At 35.4% G+C, this 25704-nt stretch overlaps 1 protein-coding gene across 1 annotated transcript in view; it reads left to right on the top strand.

The window, feature by feature from the left end:
* The window catches only part of LOC127848261 (tyrosine-protein phosphatase non-receptor type 13-like), a 99148-nt gene that overhangs the window by 41840 nt on the left and 31604 nt on the right, over window positions 1-25704 (top strand). Inside the window, 8 exon segments of the mRNA XM_052380618.1 lie at window positions 155-260; window positions 263-383; window positions 1155-1243; window positions 3123-3241; window positions 11726-11799; window positions 16032-16342; window positions 21542-22327; window positions 23373-23605. Coding sequence (XP_052236578.1) covers window positions 155-260; window positions 263-383; window positions 1155-1243; window positions 3123-3241; window positions 11726-11799; window positions 16032-16342; window positions 21542-22327; window positions 23373-23605 — 1839 coding nt within the window.

Raw genomic sequence — 25704 nt, 5'->3', positions numbered from 1 at the left:
TTCTTATTGGAACGTCAAATATGTCACCACCTTCAGTGTAGATGCCTAAGGTCGAATGATCTACACATTCCTGAGTTATTTGCCCTTGAATCTTTGGGGTTTTATAGTCACTTTTGTGTAAAAATAATCTCTAGTTTATGTTTTTGATTTCCAGAAAAAAGGTGACTCGCACAATGTCATCTGGGTGGGTGTCAACATGAATAATCTGTTGCTAGCGGAGAACTCTGCTCATCAAGTTAACCATAGAGTGCTGGTACATCAATACCCTGGGGCGCCATCCAGAAGATCTCCTTCAACAGACGCCGCTTCAGCGTCCAGCCCAGACCAGATATTGGCCAGATCAAACCCTTCAAGATGAATTTTTACACCACCTCATACAAAAAGTAGGTATTCATGCTCTTAATAAAAGAACATGTTTACTTTACCTTAATAGTAGGTATGTAATCGGTGAACACATATTATTACTGTTGCCAGAATGAAAATTTGTGTCACTTCTTTTCAAGGCAATAAATTATCCATTATCAAAAGATGTTAAGCTCAACTGAGCATAATGTGCTCATGTTTAACTTTTTTGCCTGAATTTTGTTAGGAGTTTGTCAACCTTATTCCTCGTATGGTGTCAACATCTTCCTTGTAAAACATTCTTGAGGCCACATTTATTGACCAATCTGCATGAAGCTTGGTCTTAACATTTGTCCCAATAATATCTCAAGCAGGTTCAAAACAAGGTAATGTGGGGTAAAAAACAAGGTCAATAGGTCAAATATAAAAAGCTTGTTAACATTCTAAGAGGCCATTTGTCCAAATGATATCTTGGGCAAGTTTGAAACTGGGTTTTTTGGGTAAACCACTAGGTCAGTAGATTAAATAAACTTTTTGTGAAATCTCTAGAGGCCACATTTGTTCACCATTCTTCATGAAACTTAGTCAAAAATTAAGTCAGAATAATATATTGGCTAAGTTTTAAACTGGGTAGAGTGGGGCCCAAAACTTGGTAACTAGCTTAATGCATGTTTTTTAAGTGTCATCCCATATTAACCCGTGCAGTCTGCACATGCTTGCACAGGCTAATCTGGATTGACACAAAATGCACATGCCTTAATCCCCATTTTGCCGGAGGGCGACTCATATGCCATGTTGTACTGTGTTTGCAGGGGTCAGTACCTGTTGAAGTTCTGCACGTCTCAGCACAGCTTCCTGCTGAAACTGCGCACCAGACTGGCTGCCCAGGATTGGGGAACAGGTACAGTGGAAACATTGACACTTGCAGTGTTCTATAGGAGGTTAAATGTTTCATAGGAGGTGTTATGTTTTATATGAGGTGTTATGTTCTATTGGAGGTATTATGTTTTATAGGAGGTGTTATGTTCTATAGGAGGTGTAATGTTCTGTAGGAGGTGTTAGGTTCTATAGGAGGTGTTAGGTTCTATAGTAGTGTTCTGTCCTTTAGGATGTGTTATGTTATCTAGGAGGTGTTATGTTCTATAGGAATGGTTATGTTCTCTAGGAGGTGTTATGTTCTATAGAGGGTATTATGTTCTCTAGGAGATGTTATGTTCTATAGGATGTGTTATATTTTATAGGAGGTGTTATGTTATCTAGGAGGTGTTATGTTCTATAGGGGTTGTTATGTTCTATAGTAGTGTTCTGTTCTTTAGGAGTTGTAACAAGTATTTTCTATAGGAGATGTTATGTTCTATAGGAGGTGTTATGTTCTATAGTAGTGTTATATTTTATAGGAGGTGTTATGTTCTATAGGAGGTGTTATGTATTCTAGTAGGTGTTATGTTCTATAGGGGGTGTTATGTTCTATATTAGTGTTCTGTTCTTAAGAGGGAGGTGTTATGTTCTAAAGTAGTGTTATGTTCTATTGTAGTTGTTATGTTCTATAGGAGGGAAATATTCAATCACAGTCACTCCCCATACTTGATATGTCTGTTTGAATTTGATCAGATTTATGCCAGATTTTAAATTGGGATTCTAAATTCTATCTTTTCACATGACTCAACATGAAACTGAAATCTTGAATATTTGTTTTATTCATCACTTACTATGGAACAAAAATAGTTTTTTATCTCACCTTTTGGTGAGTTTTTGTGAACGCCTTTTGTCAGTTGTTCATCGTCAGTTGTGGGCTATGCGGTGTGCGTCATCAACATTTGCCTTGTGAACACTTAAAGAGGACACATTTATTGTCCTAACTTTATAAAACTTTGTCACAACATAATTCCCAATGATATCTCGGCTAAGCTGAAAACTGGATCAAGGTTCAAAGACTAGGTTAAAATTGCAATATATACAAAATTGTAAACACTCATAGAAGCCACATTTATTGTCAAATTTTGATGAAACTTGATCAGAACATTTGTCCCAAAAACATATTTGCAGATTAAAAACTGTGTTATATGGGGTCAAAAACTAGGCCACTAGGCTATATTTGACAAAAAGAAACTCTTGAGGCCACATTTATTGCAGAATATTAATTAAATTTGATCATAACAAATTCCTTTATGATCTTAGGCCAAGTTTGTAACTGGATAGGTCACTATGTTGCATAAAGAAAAAGCTCGCTAGACTCTAAAAGCCACATTTACTGCCAAATCGTCATGATACTTGGTTAGAACATATGGCCTCATGACTGAAACTTTGCTCCTGGGTTCAAAATCAAGGTCACAATGTTAACTGAAAGGAAACACTTGAGAATACCCAAGAGACCACATTTATTGCCAAATCTGAATAAATCGTGGTCACAATATTTTTCCCAAAATTATATTGGCCAAGTTAGAAACAAGGTCATGTGGGGTCAAATTCTAGGTCAGATAACAGAAAAAGCTTGTGAACACACTAGAAGTGACTTTTTCTGTGCAATCTTAATGAAACTTTGTCTTGACATTTATGCTAATGATTTCTCTGACAACTGAGATGTGGTTCCTGTCAATTAAAAAACATTGCAGCCATCATGCGAGGCGGCTTTCCTCATTAAGCTATAGTAAAACCATTTGAACAGTGGTTATCACTTTTTAGCTCAGCCCTTTGGGTCTCATTTGAGTACCTTAGGGCTTTTGCTCTCTTGCCTGATGTTTTGGCATTTTTGATAACTATATGAACTCTGTTTTTCCCAGACCCGTCATTCACAGAGCACATGAGTACCGGTGATGCAGATGACCTGCATATTGACCAATCAGACGAGGATGAACAAACGGTCACAGATGGTACCAGTAGGGCCTCACAGAACTCACAGGCAAGTTGTAGTTATTTTTTTTGGCAAGAGTAGTTTACATAAACATATATGTTGCCTGTTCTTTTATCATTGAACAAGGAAAACTTGATGAGGATTGGGAAGTGTTCACCTTTTTGTTTTAGAGGATATTGTGGAGTAATGACCATGTCAGAAATTACATGGCTCTGCCTGATGGCTTGTTCTAAGTTTCTTGAATATATCACAGACAATAATAAGAAAAAATTCCATCAATGTGTTTGCATGAAAATAGCTTAATAAACACCAAATTATACACTGTTGATTCACCATGCCCAAATTTTTTATTTTAACCTCCTGTAAATTGCTAGTCAGCCATGGTCCCAGTTTCTTTTCACACACTTAAATTTTCTCTGTAATCATACTTCATAACTAAAACCAGTTTGATTCAGATTATTGGCCTTCTTTATACATCACATTTATGATTGTGTTGTGCGACAAACAATGACCCCTGTTTCCATATATCAATGATAAACCCTGCTCAGGCAACTGAATACACGCCCTCTACGCAAAGATGTATGCAATAACTGTTAATGTCATTAATCAAAACTGACCTATCTCAACAACTGTAGTCCTATAGATACAGCATAAACAAAGCGTTTATAATTAAGAGCAAAATGTTGTTGTTGTTTTTAAAATGCATTTCAAATCTTTTAACCACGCTTTCCACAAAATGTACACAAAGAAGTATAAATAGTGAATGCTTTTATTTAAAAAAATGTTTACTTAAAAAACCTGAGAACTGCTTATTTGTTGGTAGAATTATTTAAAAGTAATTGTTATTAACATGTAAAAATGTATCAAAGTCAAATAATCGTTTGCATTGATCTAATTTCCTCCAGCCATACAAATACTTAGGAAATTTAATGGACATGGTTTGCACAGACCTTGAAAAGTGCTTCAACATGCAATTTTTTCTTGAAAATGAAAATTATTAGAGAAAATTGTTATGCTTTAACATTGATTATACGGATTGTGATCATCTTATGCCATTTCCAAGACCATTATACGGATTGTGATCATCTTATTCCATTTCCAAGATCTAGTTTGTTTAACGGCAGTATGGGGCGAATCGAGGATAAAATAAAGGTAGAGTGGGAACAAAATTATGTGAATGAAAATTGACAAATCCGGTATTTACTGCTATCCCCAGTTTTCGGAACTGCCTTTATCCATTTTCGTTCTTCATTAGCACAGCAGCAAATGAGATTTCTTGCTGAATGTAAAACTGTTGCTGGACATATGGCAATGTGTCTTGTTCTGTGAAAATTGGGAAAAATGCATGTGAGTAAATGTCGTCCCAGATTAGCCTGTGCAGTCTGCACAGGCTAATCATGGAAGTCACTTTCCGCTTTAATGGTATTTTTTGTTTAAAGGAAGTCCATTTTTACCGAAAATATAGTTTAAGCGGAAAGTGTTGTCCCTGATTAGCCTGTGTGGATTGCACAGGCTAATCTTGGACGACACTTTACGCACATGCATTATGCCCATTTTTCTCAATTAACGACTCATATACTAATCAATTGTATTGGTCTTAGGGAAATTTGCTTGAAAAACAATAATTGAACAAAAGAATTAGACAGTCCATTTATGAGTGTATCGCATGTTGTTGTTTTTTTTTATTTGCCACTGCAACATATTTCCAGGATTGTTAATTCATGTAAAATGTTTATCAGTACAACCCCTTTAAATTAAATGCTCTCAATATATAGTTTGTCAGCTACTCTCATCATATTAGATACCATAACTAATTCCCCTCCCATAGGAGTTACCAAATGCTCTATTATGTAATCAGTCATGTTGGAAACTGTTTTAATGTCGTATATGGCCTTTCATATACGAAGTGGTTAAGTTGAAAACTGTTTCAATTTTAACATTAGTCAAGTCTTGTAAGTTGATACTAAAATATTTCTAGTCATATTGTAAATAAATGTTATGTAAGCATTTGTCTTACCAAATATATATCTTATGAACTAAAGCATTGTTGATATGTCTTATTTAGGCTAAAAATAAGTAGCTGTTATGCAAATAGCGCTTGAATTTTGCTTTTTGACCTCGAAAATTGCTTTAAAAGTGCTTAAACATTTTCTGGTAATTTCTGTATGAATCCTGAAATTTTATGTTTCTCAGAAATTAGTGTTATGCGACCGAAAAGATTGATTATCACGCCAAACTATTTATTGTTATGCTGAACAATTGACCAAAATGAACCATATTGTTCCTTTCGATTTTTTACTTCAATTTTATTCATCAGAAAATTTGGGGATGCACAATTAATAGGGCTTTAAATGGAATGAATACAGTGTATCATGAAGTTGATATTTAATCCAAATAAACTAATCGGAAGAGCTTAGTTGTTAAGATTGCTGGAAAACAATTTTCAGGATAGGAAATTCTCCTCCTACCTCTGGTTTAAGTACTAGACAGCCATTCTCCTACCTATGTTTTAAGTACTAGACAGCCATTTTCCTCCTTCTTCTGATTCAAGTACTATACAGCCATTCTCCTGCTACCTCTGATTCAAGTACTAGACAACCATTCTCCTCCTACCTCTGATTCAAGTACTAGACAGCCATTCTCCTCCTACCTCTGATTCAAGTACTAGACAGCCATTTTCCTCCTACCTCTGATTCAAGTACTAGACAGCCATTTTCCTCCTACCTCTGATTCAAGTACTAGACAGCCATTTACCTCCTATTTCTGTTTCAAGTACTAGACAGCCATTCTCCTACCTCTGATTAAAGTACTAGACAGCCATTCTCCTACCTCTGATTTAAGTACTAAACAGCCATTCTTCAACCTCTGATTCAAGTACTAGACAGCCATTCTCCTCCTACCTCTGATTGAAGTACTAGATAGCCATTCTCCTCCTACCTCTTATTCAAGTACTAGACAGCCATTCTCATCCTACCTCCGACTCAAGTGCTCGACAGCCATTTTCCTCCTACCTCTGATTCAAGTACTAGACAGCCATTCTCCTACCTCTGATTCAAGTACTAGACAGCCATTCTCCTACCTCTGATTCAAGTACTAGACAGCCATTCTCCTCCTACCTCTTATTCAAGTATTAGACAGCCATTATCCTCCTACCTCTAATAATTCAAGTACTAGACAGCTATTCTCCTCCTACCTCTGATTTAAGTACTAGACAGCCATTCTCCTACCTCTAATTCAAGTACTAGACAGCCATTATCCTCTTTCCTCTGTTTTTAGTACTAGACAGATATTCTCCTACCTCTTATTCAAGTACTAGACATCCAATTTACCTCTTAACTCTTTTTCAAGTACTAAACAGTCATTCTCCTCCTACCTCTGATTAAAGTACTAGACAGCCATTCTCTTCCTACCTCTGATTCAAAGTACTAGACAGCCATGCTCCTACCTCTAATTAAAGTACTAGACAGCCATTCTCCTACCTCTGATTCTCAAGTACTAGACAGGCATTTTCCTCCTTCCTCTGTTTCTAGTGCCAGACAGATATTCTCCTACCTCTTATTCAAGTACTAGACAGCCACTTTCCTCTTACCTCTTTTTCAAGTACTAGACAGCCATTATATTACATATGATTCAAGTAGAAGACAGCCATTTCCCTTTTACCTCTGATTTGAGTACTAGACAGCCATTCTTCTACATCTTATTCAAATACTAGACAGCCAATCTCCTACCTCTGATTTAAGTACTAGACAGACATTCTTTTACCTATGATTTAACTACTAGACAGCTATTTTACCAATTCCTATGATTCAAGTACAAGACATCTATTTTACTGCTACCTCTTATTCAAGTACTAGACAGCCATTATCCTACCTCTGATTCAAGTACTAAACAGCCATTATCTTACCTCTGATTCAAGTATTGGACAGCTATTTTACTGCTACCTATTATTCACATACTAGACAGCTATTTTACTTCTGCCTTTGATTAAAGTACTATAAAGCTATTTTACCGCTACCTCTGATTCAAGTACTAGACAGCCATGATCCTACCTCTGATTCAAGTACTAGACAGCCATTATCTTACCTATGATTCAAGTAGTAGACAGCTATTTTACCGCTACCTATTATTCAAGTACTTGACAGCTATTTTACTGCTATCTCTGATTCAAGTACTAGACAGTTATTTTACTGCTACTTCTGATTTAAGTACTAGACAGCTATTTTACCGCTACCAATTATTAAAATACTAGACAGCTGTTTTACCGCTACCTCGACAGCTATATTAGCGCTACCTCTTATTCAAGTACTAGACAGTCATTATCTTACCTCTGATTCAAACACTAGACAGCCATTCTCCTACATCTGATCAAGTACTAGACAGCCATTCTCCTACCTCAGATTCAAGTACTAGACAGCTATTGTACCGCTACCTCTGATTCAAGTACTCAACAGCTATTCTATTGCTACCTTTTATTCAAGTTCTAGACAGTTATTTTACCACTACCTCAGATTCAAGTACTAGACAGCTATTTTACCGCTACCCATTATTCAAGTACTAGAAAACTATTTTACCGCTACCTCTGATTCAATTACTAGACAACTATTTTACCGCTACCCATTATTCAAGTACTAGACAGCTGTTTTACCGCTACCTCTGATTCAAATACTAGACAGCTATATTATCGCTACCTCTGATTCAAGTACTTGACAGTCATTCTCTTGCCTCTGATTCAAACACTAGACAGCCATTTAACGGCTACCTTTGATTCAAACACTAGACAGCTATTTTATCGCTACCTCTGATTCAAATACTAGACAGCTATTTTAACGTACTCAATATTCAAGTTGTACCTCTGGTTCAAGTAGGGCTCTTCTCAGCATGTGACTTATGTTTACAGTTATTTATATTAGTGATATGTACGGTATTTGTTTTATGATTTATGTATCTATGTTTTGCAGTTTAAAATCAGTTATACATTTCTTTATAAAGTCTATATGAGGGTCATTCATAAGGTAATTTGGTGATTTGTTAGCATTTCTATTTTAGTTTAGTTATAAATTAATTGATAGTGATATGTAGATGGCACAATTTATTTTTGTTCTATATTGATTAAGATTCATATATGTCAACTGATTTGCTTTTGTTACCTCATTATATAACGTTATTGCCATATTTGCAATGATATAATGTAACATTCAAATGCTATACTTTCATAAATGTGTCGTTGACATTTAGGATGAATTTCTCTATGGTGTGTTTTGTTTCTGTTCTAGTTATTACTTAAAAAGAAAAATATATACTGTACAAAAATACTGTAAAGATGCGTGAAGAACAAAATACTGATATTGTAACAGAAATGAGTCAAACAGGAATAAGTACGGGTTAGACAGAATGTATAGTGTTCAACACTAATTTTTTTTGGAAATATTTACTTTTATTTTAATTGTGCAGGTGCAGGTGTGATATTTGATAACATGGATAAGAGTAGACACAGTTGTAAGATTACTGACAGATCATTTTTGTTTTATTTGGTGAAGACAGCAATTTATATTGTTTGTTTTTAGCTCACCTGAGCACAACGTGCTCATGGTGAGCTTTTGTGATTGCCTTTTGTCCGTCGTCGTCGTGCGTCGTCCGCCTTCAACATTTTGCCTTTTTGAACACTCTAGAGGCCACATTTATTGTCTGATCTTCATGAAGTTTGGTCAGAACATTTGTCCCATTGATACCTCGACTGAGTTTGAAACTGGGTAATGCTGGGTCAAAAAGTAGGTCACTAGGTCAAAAAAAAGAAAAACCTTGTGAACACTGTAGAAGTCACATTTGATGCCCAATCTTCATGTAACTTTGTCAAAATGGTTGTCTAAATGATGTGTTGGTTGAGTTCAAAAATGGTTCCGGTCCGTTGAAAAACATGGCCGCCAGGGGGCGGGGCAGTATTCCTTATATGGCTCTAGAGAAACCTTGTGAACACTCTAGAAGTCACAATTTTTGCCCAATCATCATGAAACTTGGTCAAAACATTGGTTTCATTGATATCACGGAAGAGTTCGAAAATGGTCCAGATCGGTGAAAAATATGGCCGCCAGGGGGCTGGGCAGTTTTCCTTATTTGTCTATTGTAAAACCTTGTTAACACTCTAGCGGCCACATTTATTGTCCAATCTATATGAAATTTGGTCAGAAGATTGATCTCTATGATATCTTGGATGAGTTTAAAAATGGTTATGTTTGCTTGAAAAACATGGCTGCCAAGGGGCGGGGCATTTTTCCTAATATGGCTATATATGGCTATAGTAAAACCTTGTGAACACTCTAGAGGCCACATTTATTGTCCAATCTTCATGAAATTTGGTCAGAAGATTTGTCTCAATGATATCTTGGATGAGTTTGAAAATGGTTACGTTTGCTTGAAAAACATGGCTGCCAAGGGGCGGTGCATTTTTCCTTATATGACTATATATAGCTATAGTAAAATCTTGTTAACACTCTAGAGGCCACATTTATTGTCCGATATTCATGAAACTTGGTCAGAAGATTCGTCCCAATAATATTATGGACGAGTTAAAAAATGATGCTGGTTGGTTGAAAAACATGGCCGCCAGGGGGCGGGGCATTTTTTCCTTATATGGCTATAGTAAAACCTTGTTTACACTCTAGAGGCCAAATTTATTTTCCTATGTTCATGAAACTTGGTCATAAGATTTGTCCTAATGATATCTTGGATGAGTTTGAAAATGGTTTCTGTTGCTTAAAAAACATGGCCACCAGGGGGCGGGGCATTTTTCCTAATATGGCTATATATCATGCTTTAGTAAAACCTTGTTAACACTCTAGAGGCCACATTTATTGTCCGATCATCATGAAACTTGGTCAGATGATTTGTCCCAATGATATCTTGGATGAGTTTGAAAATGGTTCCGGTTGGTGGAAAAACATGGCCGCCAAGGGGGCGTGGCATTTTGCCTTATATGGCTATTGTAAAACCCTGTTAACACTCTAGAAGCCATATTTATTGTATGATCATCATGAAACTTTGTCAGAAGATTTGTCCCAATGATATTTTGGACAAGTTTGAAATTGGTTCCAGTTGCTTGAAAAACATGGCCACCAGTGGGCGGGGCATTTTTCCTTATATGGACTTATGAATCTTCATGAAACTTTGTCAGTAATTATTTGTTTAAATGATATCTTGGATGTGTATGAAAATCTTTCTGGTCTGTTGAAAAACGTGGCTGCCAGGGTGTTCACTAGTCATGAAAGTTGGTAAGAACATTTTGTTCTAATGACATCTTGGGCTGCACAGAACAGGTCAGTTCCTTTGAATCTCAGGTGAGCAACTTTGGGCCTTTCAGGCCCTCTTGTTTATATCTCTTTTCTTTTTGGCAATTGTGTTTTATAATTGATCAATTGTTACAAAAATATTATGTAAAATAAGCCTATCTCATGAAACAAATATTGTTTTTAGCCCTTTACAGTTCATTGAAGATTACAACATTTAAATTAAATGGTATGGTTTATCACAATTATCACAAGTACAGCCAATTACACAAAATACAGTAAAAAAATATGTACGGAATGGTTTACGCAAAGAATATTTTATATGTAGAATTTAAGATGTTTTCAATATTCTTGCATAGAGCGAACAGAAAATTTTAGTTTGGTATATTTTGAAATCTAACAGTTGCTTGATCCTTAGTCCTTCATGACTTTGTTTTTAAAATGGGCTTTGATTGCCATGTTTCCAGAGTTATAGGAACAGTAAAAAAAAAATAATCTGCTATACAGCTAGAGAAAAGAAACTTATTTTTATAGCAGTAAAACAAATTGTATTTTATCTTGACTGATTTTTATGCCCCCGAAGGAGGGCAAATAGTGATCGGACTGTTTGTCTGTCCGTCTGTCTTTCTGTCACACTTTGCGTTTAGGTTTCGAAAAATGCTCATAACTTCTATGTAGCTTCAGATAGCAACTTGATATTTGGCATGCATGAGTATCTCATAGAGCTGCACATTTTGAGTGGTGAAAGGTCAAGGTCATCCATCAAAGTCAAAGGTCAAAAAAACAAATCCAAGGGAAGTAAGAACCTTCAAAGGGAGATAATTATCTGAACCTTCCAAATTATTGAAAGAAAAAAAAAGAGGCGCAGTAGGGGGTATTGTGTTTCTGACAAACATATATCTTGTTTTTTTCAAAGATTATGCGATTTATTTATTAAAATATGTTGCAGTTAACACATATTTAGTGCTTGAAATGTGAAAAAAATAAATGTAAAAAAGTATTCTACATAAGCATCAAATAAAAAATATCTTCTCTCAAATGAGGGACCATTTACATATTTTAATTGTGAAAAGGTTTATGAATATTTTCATAAATATTTTAAGAAATTAAGACATGTTTTAATAACTTTCTACTTTTCAGTGCTGGCATTGTTAGACAAAATACCAACAAAGTTACTGATTTTATTGTCGATATTCTGTGTTGAATGGATTCCAATTACTCCCCTTTAATTCTGAGTTGTGTCCCTTGACAGGAAGTGGAGATGCTGAGTGCTGGTTTCCAGGCAACAGATCATGTGCCACAGAAACACCCAGCCGCCTACAGAAAGTGAGTACTGAGCTGAAAGTTTCTTATAATTTTATTAGTTTTTATTTTTAGCTCACCTGATTGCTCAGATGAGCTTTTGTGACAGGTCTTTGCCCTTCGTCCGTCCGTCTGTCGTCCGTCCACATTTGTTCGTAAACACTCTAGAGGCCACATTTATTGTCCGATCTTCATGAAACTTGGTCAGAAGCTTTGTCCCAATGAAATCTCGGTCGAGTTCGAAACTTGGTAGTGCCGGGTCAAAAACTAGGTCACTAGGTCAACAACAAAAAATAACTTGTAAACACTGTAGAAGTCACATTTCATGCCCAATCTTCATGTAACTTTGTCAAAATGTTTATCTTAATGATATGTTGGTCGAGTTCAAAAGTGGTTCCGGTCCGTTGAAAGACATGGCTGCCAGTGGGCAGGGCAGGGCAGGTTTCCTTATTTGGCTATAGAGAAACCTTGTAAACACTCTAAAAGTCACAATTTTTGCCCAATCATCATGAAAGTTGGTCAAAAAATTGGTTTTATTGATATCTCGGACAAGTTCGAAAATGGTCCTGATCGGTGAAAAAACATGGCCAGTGGGCTGGGCATTTTTCTCTATATGTATATAGTGAAAACATGTGAACACTCTAGAAGTCACATTTTTGGCCCAATTTTCATGAAATTGGGTCAGAACATTTGTTTCCTTGATATGAGAGTTGAGTTCGAAAATGGTTCCAGTCAGTTGAATAATATGGCTGCCAGGGGTGGGGGCAGATTTCCTTATTTGGCTATAGAGAAACCTTGTAAACACTCTAGAAGTCACAATTTTTGCCCAATCATCATGAAAGTTGGTCAAAACATTGGTTTTATTGATATCTCGGACGAGTTTTAAAATAGTCCAGATCGGTGAAAAAACATGGCCGCCAGTGGGCGGGGCATTTTTCTCTATATGTATATAGTGAAAACATGTGAACACTCTAGAAGTCACATTTTTGGCCCAATATTCATGAAATTTGGTCAGAACATATCCTAGATATGAGAGTTGAGTTTGAAAATGGTTCCGGTCCGTTGAATAACATGGCTGGGGGGGGGGGGGGGCAGTTTTCTCATATTTATATAGTAAAAATAGCTTGTGAACACTCTAGAAGTCACAATTTTTGCCCAATCATCATGAAACTAGGTGAAAAGATTGGTTTTATATATATCACATAATTAATGCCATAATGATTGCCTTTAGTTTGTCCAAATTTTCATTATATTATACAAAATCCTTGTAAACACTCTAGAGGTCACAATTTTGTTTCAGATTTTATGAATCTTTGTCATAATATTTATTTTTGTTAGCAAAGTTTGATGTTTGGTAAGGGGGGTCAACTCAAAATATAGGTCACCAGGTCAAATCTTACAAAAACAAAATCACTCCATATGCCAGAGTTTTGGTTCAATAATGATGAAACTTGACCAGGATGTTTGTCTGGACAATATCTAGGTCAAGTTTGACGTTTGGTAAAGATTGAATGAACCGACTCCTCTCAGGTGAGTGAACTAGGGCCATCTTGGCCCTCTTTTTAAGTAAGTTTTAAGGCAATGAAGTGATAAATGGAAAAAATAGGCTAGCTGGCAAGAACAGTGGTTGGTACACTGGCTTGGTTTACTAGATACTTTGAACTCCAGGACTTAAGAGCCTCCTCATGCACAACTAGGTCTTATGCCATATTCTGACCAGACTGCTCGACCGCATAGGCTTCTCTGGGGCTTATCTGTTCCCTATAAAGTCATGCAAGGTTTCAGGGTCTTATTAGCAGACAGGCTAAGCTCCGTTCCATGTTTAATTAAAGTGGTCCAGCAACTTTGCTAAGGGCTTGCTAAAGAACAAAGTTTGTGAACTTGTTTAATAAAAAGACTCCTTTCCAACCAGCTAGCCCAGCTGGTAGAGCGCTGGACTAGAATAAAATATGTGCAGGTTCTAGAACTAGCCATGACACCTAATTTGTATGGGTTGCGGTCATAAAATCCTTACTACAGTTATTCTCCCCCATACCTCTGATTCAATAGGGCAGTTGTCAGTTACTGGTGTAGGTATGTGCACTAAGTATTGGTACACCAGCTAACCCAGGAAAGTAAGGATGACTGGATATTACTGAAACACTGTTTAAAACATCCAACCAACAAACAGTACGCTGTAATGGCTGCATTTATATCAGCTCATTAAAGTTCATTATGTCCTAACACTCCTTCTTTGATATGGAGCCGTTTTAGTACCAAAAAAAATTAATGACTGCTCCATTAGCAAATGTTTTCTCATACAGTATAACCTTAGCATAATAGCTGTTTAGTCTGTGTTAATATAAACCAGTCCATTGTACTGGATGAATGTGCATGTTAGGGTGGTAGAATGATGCATCGAGTAAGGCCAATAGGTACTTTGGTTTGGTTTATGGGCCTTGCATGTGCATGATTGTTATACTGCTTTATATAGGTTATTAGAACATTTTAGGGAAAGTTCAACAATATACGTCAGTTTTATTTAAATACAAGTCAATGGCATAGTTTTGCAAAATGTTAATTTTCTTTAATTGTTATAATAATGATGGTCTCTCAATAGAAAATGTTATATGTGTGTTTCAACTGTTTCTTCAAGGAGCTTAGTAACTCTGAAATATTGTTCTTGAAATTCGTCCCATTGTCATTCTGTTTTGCTTCAGTTTAATGTAATTCCAGTAACTCTTTCAGAAACATTTGATAATTATGATCAATTATTTGTTGTTGTTGGGAAATATGTATGTGCATAATATTTGAATATGTGTAAATCAAAGTGAGCCTGTTCAAATCTGTAATTATTTTCACAAGGTAATAATTCACTGTTTATTGCTTACACCCCCCCCCCCCCCAAAAAAAAAAGATAGATGCTAGTTAATGTGTTTATGTGTTTATCATTTCTTTAAAAATACATATACACCAATAAGAAAGCAAACATTTTTGCTACTTGTGTAAACAAGTGTTGTGTATTGCTGCTTACTGTGTATTAATTTCCTGTATTTCCTACTCAAATATTATTGATCAGATAAAGCAATATCAAGAATATCCTAGACAATTAGTTCAGACACTTATCAATTAGTGATGTTATTTGTTAATGCATCAGTACTGAATGCATCTGGTCTGAAAATTTATTTCACTTGACGACAGGAGGTGGGCCTAAGGGCAATTTATGATGTAAATCGACTAGTAGATATTTGGTTGCAGTATTGTTACATGATACTGGTCATGTTTAATATCTAAACTTCTGGTGTTAAAGTTGTAGTGGTTATTTCCAATTGTTGTTGATGTGTTATGGATGGTGAACTTTATGAAGTGATCATGTGATCATGGTTGGTGATGAGTTTAGGAAGTATGAGACCTTGTGAGTCACAATATGTTTGGATTTATCAGGAACGCATCCCATTGCTGTAGACGTAATCAGAGGAGGTAAATACTTTGAAAAAATAATTGAAAAAAAAGATCTGCACATGTACAGCTAAAATTAAAATGTTCTTTTGTGTATTTGAGTTGGCATGTTTTCTTGTCTTGCTCATACAGTTAAGATTGTTTGTTGATAAAATTTATGTTTTGTTGGGCAAAATTGTTTGACTTGTAGAAAATTGACATTTTGCTAGTTATAACAGGAAACATAAGTTCTGCTTGATAGCTCGACTATTCAGGAAACTGTTTGCCATATAAGGATAATACTTGCTTAAATAGTGTATATTTATTTCCTGTATTGTCACAAAGAATAAATATTTTGATTGGCAAATCAACACATGCCCCCTCAGAGTGGGCAGCATAAAGCAGTTCACATATCTGTGTGTGAGTCAGTACATGCAATAATGTGTTTTAACTCCACTTTTACTGCTGTGCGAATTTCGCTCCTCCAATAAGCTGTAAATAAATTAAATTTCATGTATGAAATTACTTATGCATTTATTATGCAGAATGTTAGAAACGTGTGTGGGCACTTTCATTTTGTAATTGATTTTGAAGGAAATTTAAAAGAAAATTTAATTTGTCAAAGATTTTTAATTTTCAAATCCATGTTCCTTTACAAAATAAGTATTAAATAATTACAATTTGTATTAGTGCGGTGAAGAATACAATCTCATTGAACATAGTCAGTATGTGGATTGTGTAAGCAATCATTATTATATGAACATTTCACTTCTGTTGAAGCTCTAACTATGATGCATATCTTGTGAGCATGTTTACTCTTGCATGTTTATCCTGAGCAGTCCTCCCCCCTACCGGCCAGACTCTAGTGCGAGCATGATTGACCTCCCTCGGTCCACGCTCCACCCACCCGGACACCTGCATGCCTTGCCGCACAGCCAAAATGACGAGAATGTGGCAAGAATTCTGGGTGTTAAGTCTGGGTCTGGCATACATAGCCAGGTTTCCGGTTCGAACCCTGTTACCTCCCACGCTGCGGAGAGAACTCATCGTGCGTCTGCTCAAACGTCTAATGTTGATACAGAATCTGCTTCTTCTGAGCATGGCATGTCGGACATCAAAGTCGTGAAGTCTGCACAGGCTTATGTGATAGGTTGGCATGATTGTAGCTATTATTGTTATCTATCTCTGCATCTGCTTGCATTAATCCTTTAATAATGTTAGTGTGATAAATATTTATAAAACATTTTAGTAGCATAAGTTATATTTGTATGCCTGCAAAGCAAGGCATGTAGTAGTCACGTCAGTGGGTGGGTTAATTGCGTGTTTTTTAGTTTGTTTAGGATTTGCAAATTGATTTGCTCGTAGATAACGCTTATTGAAATATGAGCCGAAAATTTATTCATTATTTAAACTTTATCCATGAAGCTGTAAACATATGATTGCATGAGGTTTACTGTTACCCACCTTAAGAGAATAAAGCAACAGTTATACAGTTTACAACATACTCGTAATTACAAAAACATCAAGTGTGACATACCAGTAGTAATTATACCTTTACATGTACTCAACTGCCTGGATTTTCCATAAACATATATCTGTCACATATATAACTGCCTTTGTTTTATTTGCTTTTCTGTCCTCTTTTTAGCTCACCTGAGCACAACGTGCTCATGGTGAGCTTTGTGATCGCCTTTTGTCCGTCGTCTGTCGTGCGTTGTCCATTGTGCAACGTCAACATTTGCCTTGTTCACTCTCTAGAGGCCACATTTATTGTCCAATCTTCATGAAATTCGGTCAGAAGATTGGTTTCAATGATATCTTGGATGAGTTCGAAAATGGTTATGTTTGCCTGAAAAACATGGCTGCCAAGGGGCGGGGCATTTTTCCTTATATGTCTATATATGGCTATAGTAAAATCTTGTTAACACTCTAGAGGCCACATTTATTGTCTGATCTTCATGAAACTTCGTCAGAAGATTCATCCCAATAATATCTTGGACGAGTTCGAAAATGATGCCGGTTGGTTGAAAAACATGGCCGCCAGGGGGCGGGGCATTTTTCCTTATATGGCTATAGTAAAACCTTGTTAACACTCTAGAGGCCACATTTATTTTTCAATCTTCATGAAACTTGCTCAGAAGATTTGTCCCACTGATATCTTTGATGAGTTCAAAAATGGTAACCTTTGCTTGAAAAACATGGCTGCCAAGGGGCGGGGCATTTTTCTTTATATGGCTATATATGGCAATAGTAAAATCTTGTTAACACTCAAGAGGCCACATTTATTGTCCAATCTTAATGAAACTTGGTCAGAAGATTCATCCCAATAATATCTTGGAAGAGTTCGAAAATGATGCGGGTTGGTTGAAAAACATGGCCGCCAGGGGGCGGGGCATTTTTCCTTATATGGCTATAGTAAAACCTTGTTAACACTCTAGAGGCCACATTTATTGTCCAATCTTGATGAAATATTGTCAAAAGTTTTGTCTTAATGATATCTTGGCTGAGTTCGAAAATGGTTACGTTTGCTTGAATAACATGGCCGCCAAGGTGCGGGGCATTTTTCCTTATATGGCTATATAAGGCTATAGTAAAATCTTGTTAACACTCTAGATGCCACATTTATAGTCCGATCTTCTTGAAACTCGGTCAGAAGATTCATCCCAATAATATCTTGGACGAGTTTAAAAATGATGCCGGTTGGTTGAAAAACATGGCCACTACAGGGGCGGAGCTATTTTCCTTATATAGCTATTATAGTAAAACCTTGTTAACCCTCTAGAGGTCACATTTATTTTCCGATCATCATGAAACTTGGTCAGAAGATTTTTCCCAATAATATCTTGGATGAGTTCGAAAATGGTTTTGGTTGCTTTAAAAACATGGCCACCAGGGGCGGGGCATTTTTCCTTATATGGCTATATATGGCTATAGTAAAACCTTGTTAACACTCTAGAGGCCACATTTATTGTCTAATCTTCATGAAATTTGGTCAGAAGATTGGTCTCAATGATATCTTGGATGAGTTCGAAAATAATTGTGTTTGCTTGAAAAAATGGCTTCCAAGGGGCGGGGCATTTTTCCTTATATGGCTATAGTAAAATTTTGTTAACACTCTAGAGGTCACATTTACTGTCCGATCTTCATGAAACTTTGTCAGAAGATTCATCCCAATAATATCTTGGATGAGTTCAAAAATGATGCCGGTTGGTTGAAAAACATGGCTGCCAGGGGGCGGGGCATTTTTCCTTATATGGCTATAGTAAAACCTTGTTAACACTCTAGAGGCCACATTTATTTTCCTATCTTTGTGAAACTTGGTCAGAAGATTTGTCCCAATAATATCTTGTTATATCAGGTGAGCGACTTTGGGCCTTTCAGGCCCTCTTGTTACAATTTCTTTGTATTAATGAACACAACCATGTTATGCTGAGAGACAGGTACTGTTTTACAATATAAACTTACAAAATGACTCCACATTGATGCTGTGCATCAATAGCATTCTTGTTCTTCCCTATAAATACTCCCATGGTCTTCCAGTCAAGGTAATTATTCAAGGTCAGTTATAATGAATTTTCATTATTGCTCTGATGCCATGGGGGTACATGTCACATCCAGTGTCAAGCTTTGTTGTTAGATTGTATTAAAAATGCATGTTTTAAAGTTATTTTTTCCGATAACTTGATAATTGGAGAAACTCCTCGTATTTGCTTTAATGACTTAGCAAATTAAATTGTTAATGCATGTCAAGAATTTATTGTGGAGTAGTTTGACCATGTCTATAACACACACAATAGCTTACACTTGAACAGCCTATCCTTTTTCAGCGTAGCTGTATAAGCCAGCTTTTCACCTTACCTGACCTTTGTAAGTGTCCAATAAAATTCAAATAAAATTTCCCGCTGCTAGATACGAATGAATACACTTCATTTATTCAATTGGCTGATTTGAACATACCACCAGAACATTGGAAACATGTCCGTGTCTTTGTAACACTGTTTTACTGCATGAAACAATTTTATCTCTAATGAAAAGGCTTGATAGATAGAACAGTTTTACACTCAACTCTCGACATCAATGCAGTTTGTGCGTGCACCTTTTATTTTCTGAGGCTTGCCAGCGCCAGTATCAGGATCAAATTGCGGCCAGTTAAATAATCGTTATATAATATAGACACTATGGTGTGAACTAGGTGAAGTGTTTAGGTTATCGTGAAGACTTGTGGTCAGCAGAAATAAATCACTTTCTCGAGTTAACCTTCTCAAATTGTCAATCACAGCATGTTATCTCATTAACAGCGACAGACCATTATTGTATTGCTGATAAGGGCTGAAGTCTATCTGACTCAAGAATCTGGCATATACCATGGACTGTGAAATTTTCTTTAGACCAGAAATATGTTAAATGAAAATATTCAGCGATATAATTATGGTATGTCAATACCAGATTCTTAATGTGTTTTCAACAATACCATGCTAAATAATATTTTTGATTAATTTAACAAGAATTATTCTACCATATTGACTAATGTATTAAGCATGAGGGCGATGATTCTCGATACTGTTAATAATCGACAAACCACTAAAACAGGTTTGTTCGAAGAACGCGCATATAAATATTAAAAATATGTACGGATACTTCGCGTGTGGCCGGTTGACTTAATGTTTTAATTTCACTTCCATTCTTCTTTTGGTTTTCTGTTTTGTATCTATAGGTTAATGACCAGCAATATGTAATAATGTAAAATAAGCCGCGAAAATTCCGCGTAACATCCCGTACTGCGTGTGATGCAGCTAAGAACTGCACAGAAAAAGACATTTGCTATCTTTGATCTCATTCATTGAACTCTTTACCTTTCACCAAATCAAACCACAATCAACGCCATATATTTTTTTTACAGATATTTCTTGTTAATGATGAGTGATAAAAGCATGATTTAATTTGAATGGTCTTGAAACCTTGTATGCATGTGGATTGATGAAAATGCCCCCAAAATGTCTTTTTATATATTTTTTAACCAGTGTGCTGGATCAATGGGGTTCACAGGGGTTCATGGGCTAAACAGAATGTAAACTCAATGTTAAGAACTTTATTTTTGCAAATATCACAAGTTCTTGAAATTCATTTGCAAAAGTCTTTAGTGCTTTAAGACAGTTTTTCTTGCAGTTTGTGCCGATATCTTAAGATTTAAAAAGAAATTCTTGAAAACGTACGAAATTGGTGCAGCATAACCACGTACATAAATGCTGTACACATTGAATATTTTGCCAAGAACACATGCTTATTAAATAAAGTAATTCTGATGTATCTCACATTACCATAAGCAGCATAACAAAACTGTCTTTGATGCACTAGTTAAAATTCTGAAGAAAAATTGTTTTGAAAAGTTATTTGAAGAAAAAGCTCCACTTACCAGTGTATTTACATCCATTTACGTTTAATTGTGAACACCACTAAGTCTGTGATCATGCACCCTGTAACCAAGCATGAATTTATTTATTTTTAAAAACAACTTATTCCTATTCTCCCTACTACCCCACCCCCACCCCACAATAATAAACAAAATAATGATACTAATAAAGTAATAATATAACAATCAACACAAACAAAAATCAACAATAAACATCAAGCTTGACACCAGGACAGGGGTAGACACTTGACATTGATTGATACACTTTTTGTTAACTCTTTCAGTGCTGGAACCGAATTTTTAAGGCCTTTGCAAACAGTTTGGATCCAAATGAGACGCCACAGAACGTGGCATCTCATCAGGATCCAAACTGTTTGCTATTCTTATAGTATTCTTTGGAAAAAAATTGAAGAAAATGCTAATTTAAGAAATTCAGCAGACAACATTTTAGCATAGGACAAATTTCCCAACATGAAAATGGTTAAAACTCCACATTGGCCATACCAGACATTCAAGTCTATATTCTCTTATATGGATTTTGGGGCTTTTCAGGAAAAGCTACTTTACATATTTTACATAATGCATTACAAAGGCTTTGTGTGAAATATTGAAGGGGCATATGGACCAATTATACTGTATTATATTTTTTAAATGATGATTAGTCATGTTATTTTGTTAGTGTTTATCAGATGGTTTCTTAAAACCCTCAGTAAAATATTAATTGTTTATACATTAGAAAATTTGTCACAGAGAAACATTTTGTGGGCGTGGGAAAAGAGATTATTGAAGTAAAAGACTTAACATCCACTCAATGCTTGAAAACGATTGATAGCTGTACTACAGTTATCTCAAATTATTGATTATTAAATGTTAATTTAAAAACTTTTGAATGCTTATAAAAACTATGCTCAATACCCTTTGTTTGTTGTTGTTTTTTAGACGCAAGCATTCATTCCACAGACCAGACCTTGTTCTCGGGGCCTGGCAACGAAACAATTAGCCCCTCCCTGCACCAACGCTTCCACGATGAATTGCTCTCTCCTGAATCCACTCAACCAGAACGCTCCATGTTCCAAGTAGAACTTTCAAAACATCCTCAGCTTGGCGTTGGGATCACAATCGTTGGCGGATCAAACAAAAATGGTTATGGAATATTTGTGAAATCTGTGACATTGGATGGTCCTGCGTTTAAAGATGGTCGCATAAAGCCTGGCGATCAAATTCTCGAGATAAATGGGTCAAATTTAAGTGAAGTTCAGCACCATGATGCAGTGAAACTTATAAAAGAATCAGAAAACACAGTTAAGTTCTTAATATCACAAGTGAAACCGCCGCGGTCTTTAAAACATCGGGACAATGATGATGCTGTGTTTCAATGGAAGTTACAAAATTCAATGGTATCTAAATCAATTGATATGGAAGACAGAGAGAGTGATTCATCAAGAAATAGCCCTTCAAACTTACCTGTATGTGATGAACTCACTGATAGTGATGTAAATATTGCTACTGTAAATAACAGTGATATTGACGACAAAAAAAGTACAAAAGTGAAAAATCCAGAAAAAAAATCTCCTGACATGGATATAGGAGACGCAAATAGTCCTAAAAGTGTAATTAATGGCGCAGATAGTTGTAATGGTAACTCAGTAGTTGCAAAAATACATTCCATGTTGTCCGATGATGGTTTGCAGAAAAGTGAACCTGTAGCAAGTGATCACGTGACAGGTGGGTAGAATTTCCTCCAATATGATTGGTTAAATAATGTTTCTATGCCATAATGCCATATTTTTTTATTTATGCTCTATGTGAAGTAAAACTGAAAAGTATACATACAAAAAGTCACCAAGCATGTCTTCAATGCTCATGTTAGTATCTATCAGAGTAAAAGTGAACTATTTTACTGGCTGCAAAATGGCTAGCTCCCATAAAAAATGAAAACTGTTTTTAAAATTTGAGAAAAAAGTGGCGAAAGAGGAATATTTTCCATTTAAAGCCTTGGTTATGTTTCCATAAAATTACATTTGTACTTTAATAATCATGCAATATAAATGTTATAATGTTGCAATGTGAATAATCTTGCTTTGATTTGTTCTATAATATTGCAATATATAAATAATCTTGTAATATTATTGCATTAATGATGTTGCACAATGAACACTCTTGAAATATTATTGCTTAAATAATTTTGCAACATGAATGAGCTTGCAGTAGCATTGCTTTAATAATGTTGAAATGTGAATTCTCCTGCAATATGATTGCTTTAATAATGATGCAATATGAATTTTCCTGCAATATGAATGCTTTAATAATGTTGCAATATGAATTTTCCTGCAATATGAATGCTTTAATAATGTCACAATATGAATTCTCCTGCAATATGAATGCTTTAATAATGTTGCAATATGAATTTTCCTGCAATATGATTGCTTTAATAATGTTGCAATATGAATTCTCCTGCAAAATGATCGCTTTAATAATGTCACAATATGAATTCTCCTGCAATATGATTGCTTTAATAATGTTGCAATATGTATTCTCCTGCAATATAATTGGTTTAATTATGGTGCAATATAAATTCTTTAATATTGTATGAAAATTGTGTGTGTCTCTTTATATTTTAACATGTAATTTAAACAATTTCTTAGAAGGAAAATGAGATTACAAAACTGGAATATTATATATTTCAAAAAGATACATTGTATTATATATATATTACTATTATTATTATTGTCTTTCTATCAGTAATTGAGATTTGAAATTTTTCCAACAGCACCTGAAGGGGATCAGTATTGCTCAGAAAATGAATCAGACACTGAAACAGACTCTGATTTTGAGGAGGTCTGCACAGCAGTTATACAGAACAGGTATGCAGCCCCACCCCTGGGGAACACTAGCCCCACCCTGGGGAAGAATGGAGAGGACATCAGCCCCACACAGGGGCAAGAAGAGGAGCTTGAAGTGTTTCTGGAAAAACAAAATGGAAGCTTTGGTCTCAATGTAACGGTCAGTCCAGTTTTGAATCTAGCATTGTTTTATAAGATATTGGATGATATTTCATAGAATGTAATGATTGTAACCAAATATTCATTTACCCAAGCTGACAACATTTGTATGTGTCTGCAAACAAAAATTGTATATGCTGACTATCAATCTTTCTATATGCCCTCAAACGAGGCTTGAAAGGGAGTATATTGGAGTCACTCACTTGTTAAGTTTGAGGGCCCATTCTGTCTAGCATAAAAAACATACCTATACATAGACAGACAGTTTATTCAGACTTGTACAAAATTACATCGTCTTTATGCTTAAACGCACATTATTCTCTGTCACTTAACTAGATATAAGAACATAACATTACATAACAAATAATAGTCATTTAAGAATACAAATACAAATAAGTACAATCAAGGTTGAGAACGCGACATTAGGTTCTATCAAGTCGGTACTGAAGTTAATGAATAGTAATATGAATAATCGCATTTCTTTGATAAATTAACACACATGATAAATTATTGATTTGTCACATGAAACTATTTACTTGTGGCATTATATAAAAATGGGCTGATATAATATGTACAGCTGAGATAAAAAAAATTCTTTACTCAGTATAACAGTGACATTTTCATATAAAATGGTATTCATCTTCAAAATCAAAGTCATTACAACATAAACAATAACGCGCATTTTGTAGAATGTTTTAACATTTTTAACATATCAACGTATATAACATTTAAGCATTTATTTTAATTTAAATAACTTTGCAAAATATACATCAAAACATAAAAATCATTGACAGTTGAATAACCTTTCTTAAATCCAAACTGCACATTCAAAATATTAGTCTTCTCATTGCCAAAGGTTTCAATGCGCATGTTTTAAATCATAGCTTTGATAGTTGCATGAATATTTTCTATAAAAAAAATGGACCCACATCACCCTTAACTCATTTCGATCTTGATATGTACCTACTTTAGAAGGTGGACATATTCAGAGTTCCCAATTCTGGGTTCACCCAGAGAGAGGCCTTTCCTCATCAGTGATGTTTCCTACAAAGCTTTAATACTTGCATAGATAACGTCTTTGAAAGCTGTCATAACACCCATATAAACTGACCTCATTTTTATGTCCCCCACAACTATAGTGGGGGACATACTGTTTTTGCCCTGTCTGTTCGTTGGTTGGTTTGTGTGTTAGTTTGCTCCAACTTTAACATTTGCCATAACTTTTGCAATATTGAAGATAGCAACTTGATATTTGGCATGCATGTGTATCTCATGGAGCTGCACATTTTGAGTGGTGAAAGGTCAAGGTCATCCTTCAAGGTCAAAGGTCAAATATATGGGGACATAGTGTTTCACAAACACATCGCTTGTTTACCTTGACAATAACTGTTTGGTTAACATAAATGCCTCTTATTAATAAGCTTAAATGTAACTTCTATTAAGCACAACGCACACTCACATCACCTAACCCTGTTTTTACCTTAACTTTGAACTAATTTTGGACATTCGAAAAGGCAAATGAATCAAAAACTTTCAATGCAGGTATCAGTGTTTATTGAACGCAGATTATTGTTTCAAAATTGAAATTTAGTGAATTTTAGATTGTACAAATATGTCCCTTATTGAAATTATGCCAAATTCCTCCCGCATGATTTCAAGTTATTTTGCAATGCGTTTGATTTTATAAGTGATGTGGTTACAACATGACGATGACTTTGATTGAGACATGATGACTTTATTTTGACTATGTTCATAACCTGATGATGACTTTATGTTGATTATGTTCATGACCTGATGATGACTTTGATTGAGACATGATGACTATGTTGACTATGTTCATGACCTGATGATGACTTTGATTGAGACATGATGACTGTATGTTGACTATGTTCATAAGCTGATGATGACTTTGATTGAGACATGATGACTGTATGTTGACTATGTTCATGACCTGATGATTACTTTGATTGAGACATGATGACTTTATGTTGACTATGTTCATGACCTGATGATGACTTTGATTGAGACATGATGACTGTATGTTGACTATGTTTATGACCTGATGATGACTTTGATTGAGACATGATGACTCTATGTTGA

The sequence above is a fragment of the Dreissena polymorpha genome, chromosome 10 (assembly GCF_020536995.1).
Source record: "Dreissena polymorpha isolate Duluth1 chromosome 10, UMN_Dpol_1.0, whole genome shotgun sequence".
Classification (NCBI taxonomy): Eukaryota; Metazoa; Mollusca; class Bivalvia; order Myida; family Dreissenidae; genus Dreissena; species Dreissena polymorpha.
Note: the sequence above shows the minus strand (reverse complement) of the source record. Positions and strands in the feature narration are given on the sequence as shown.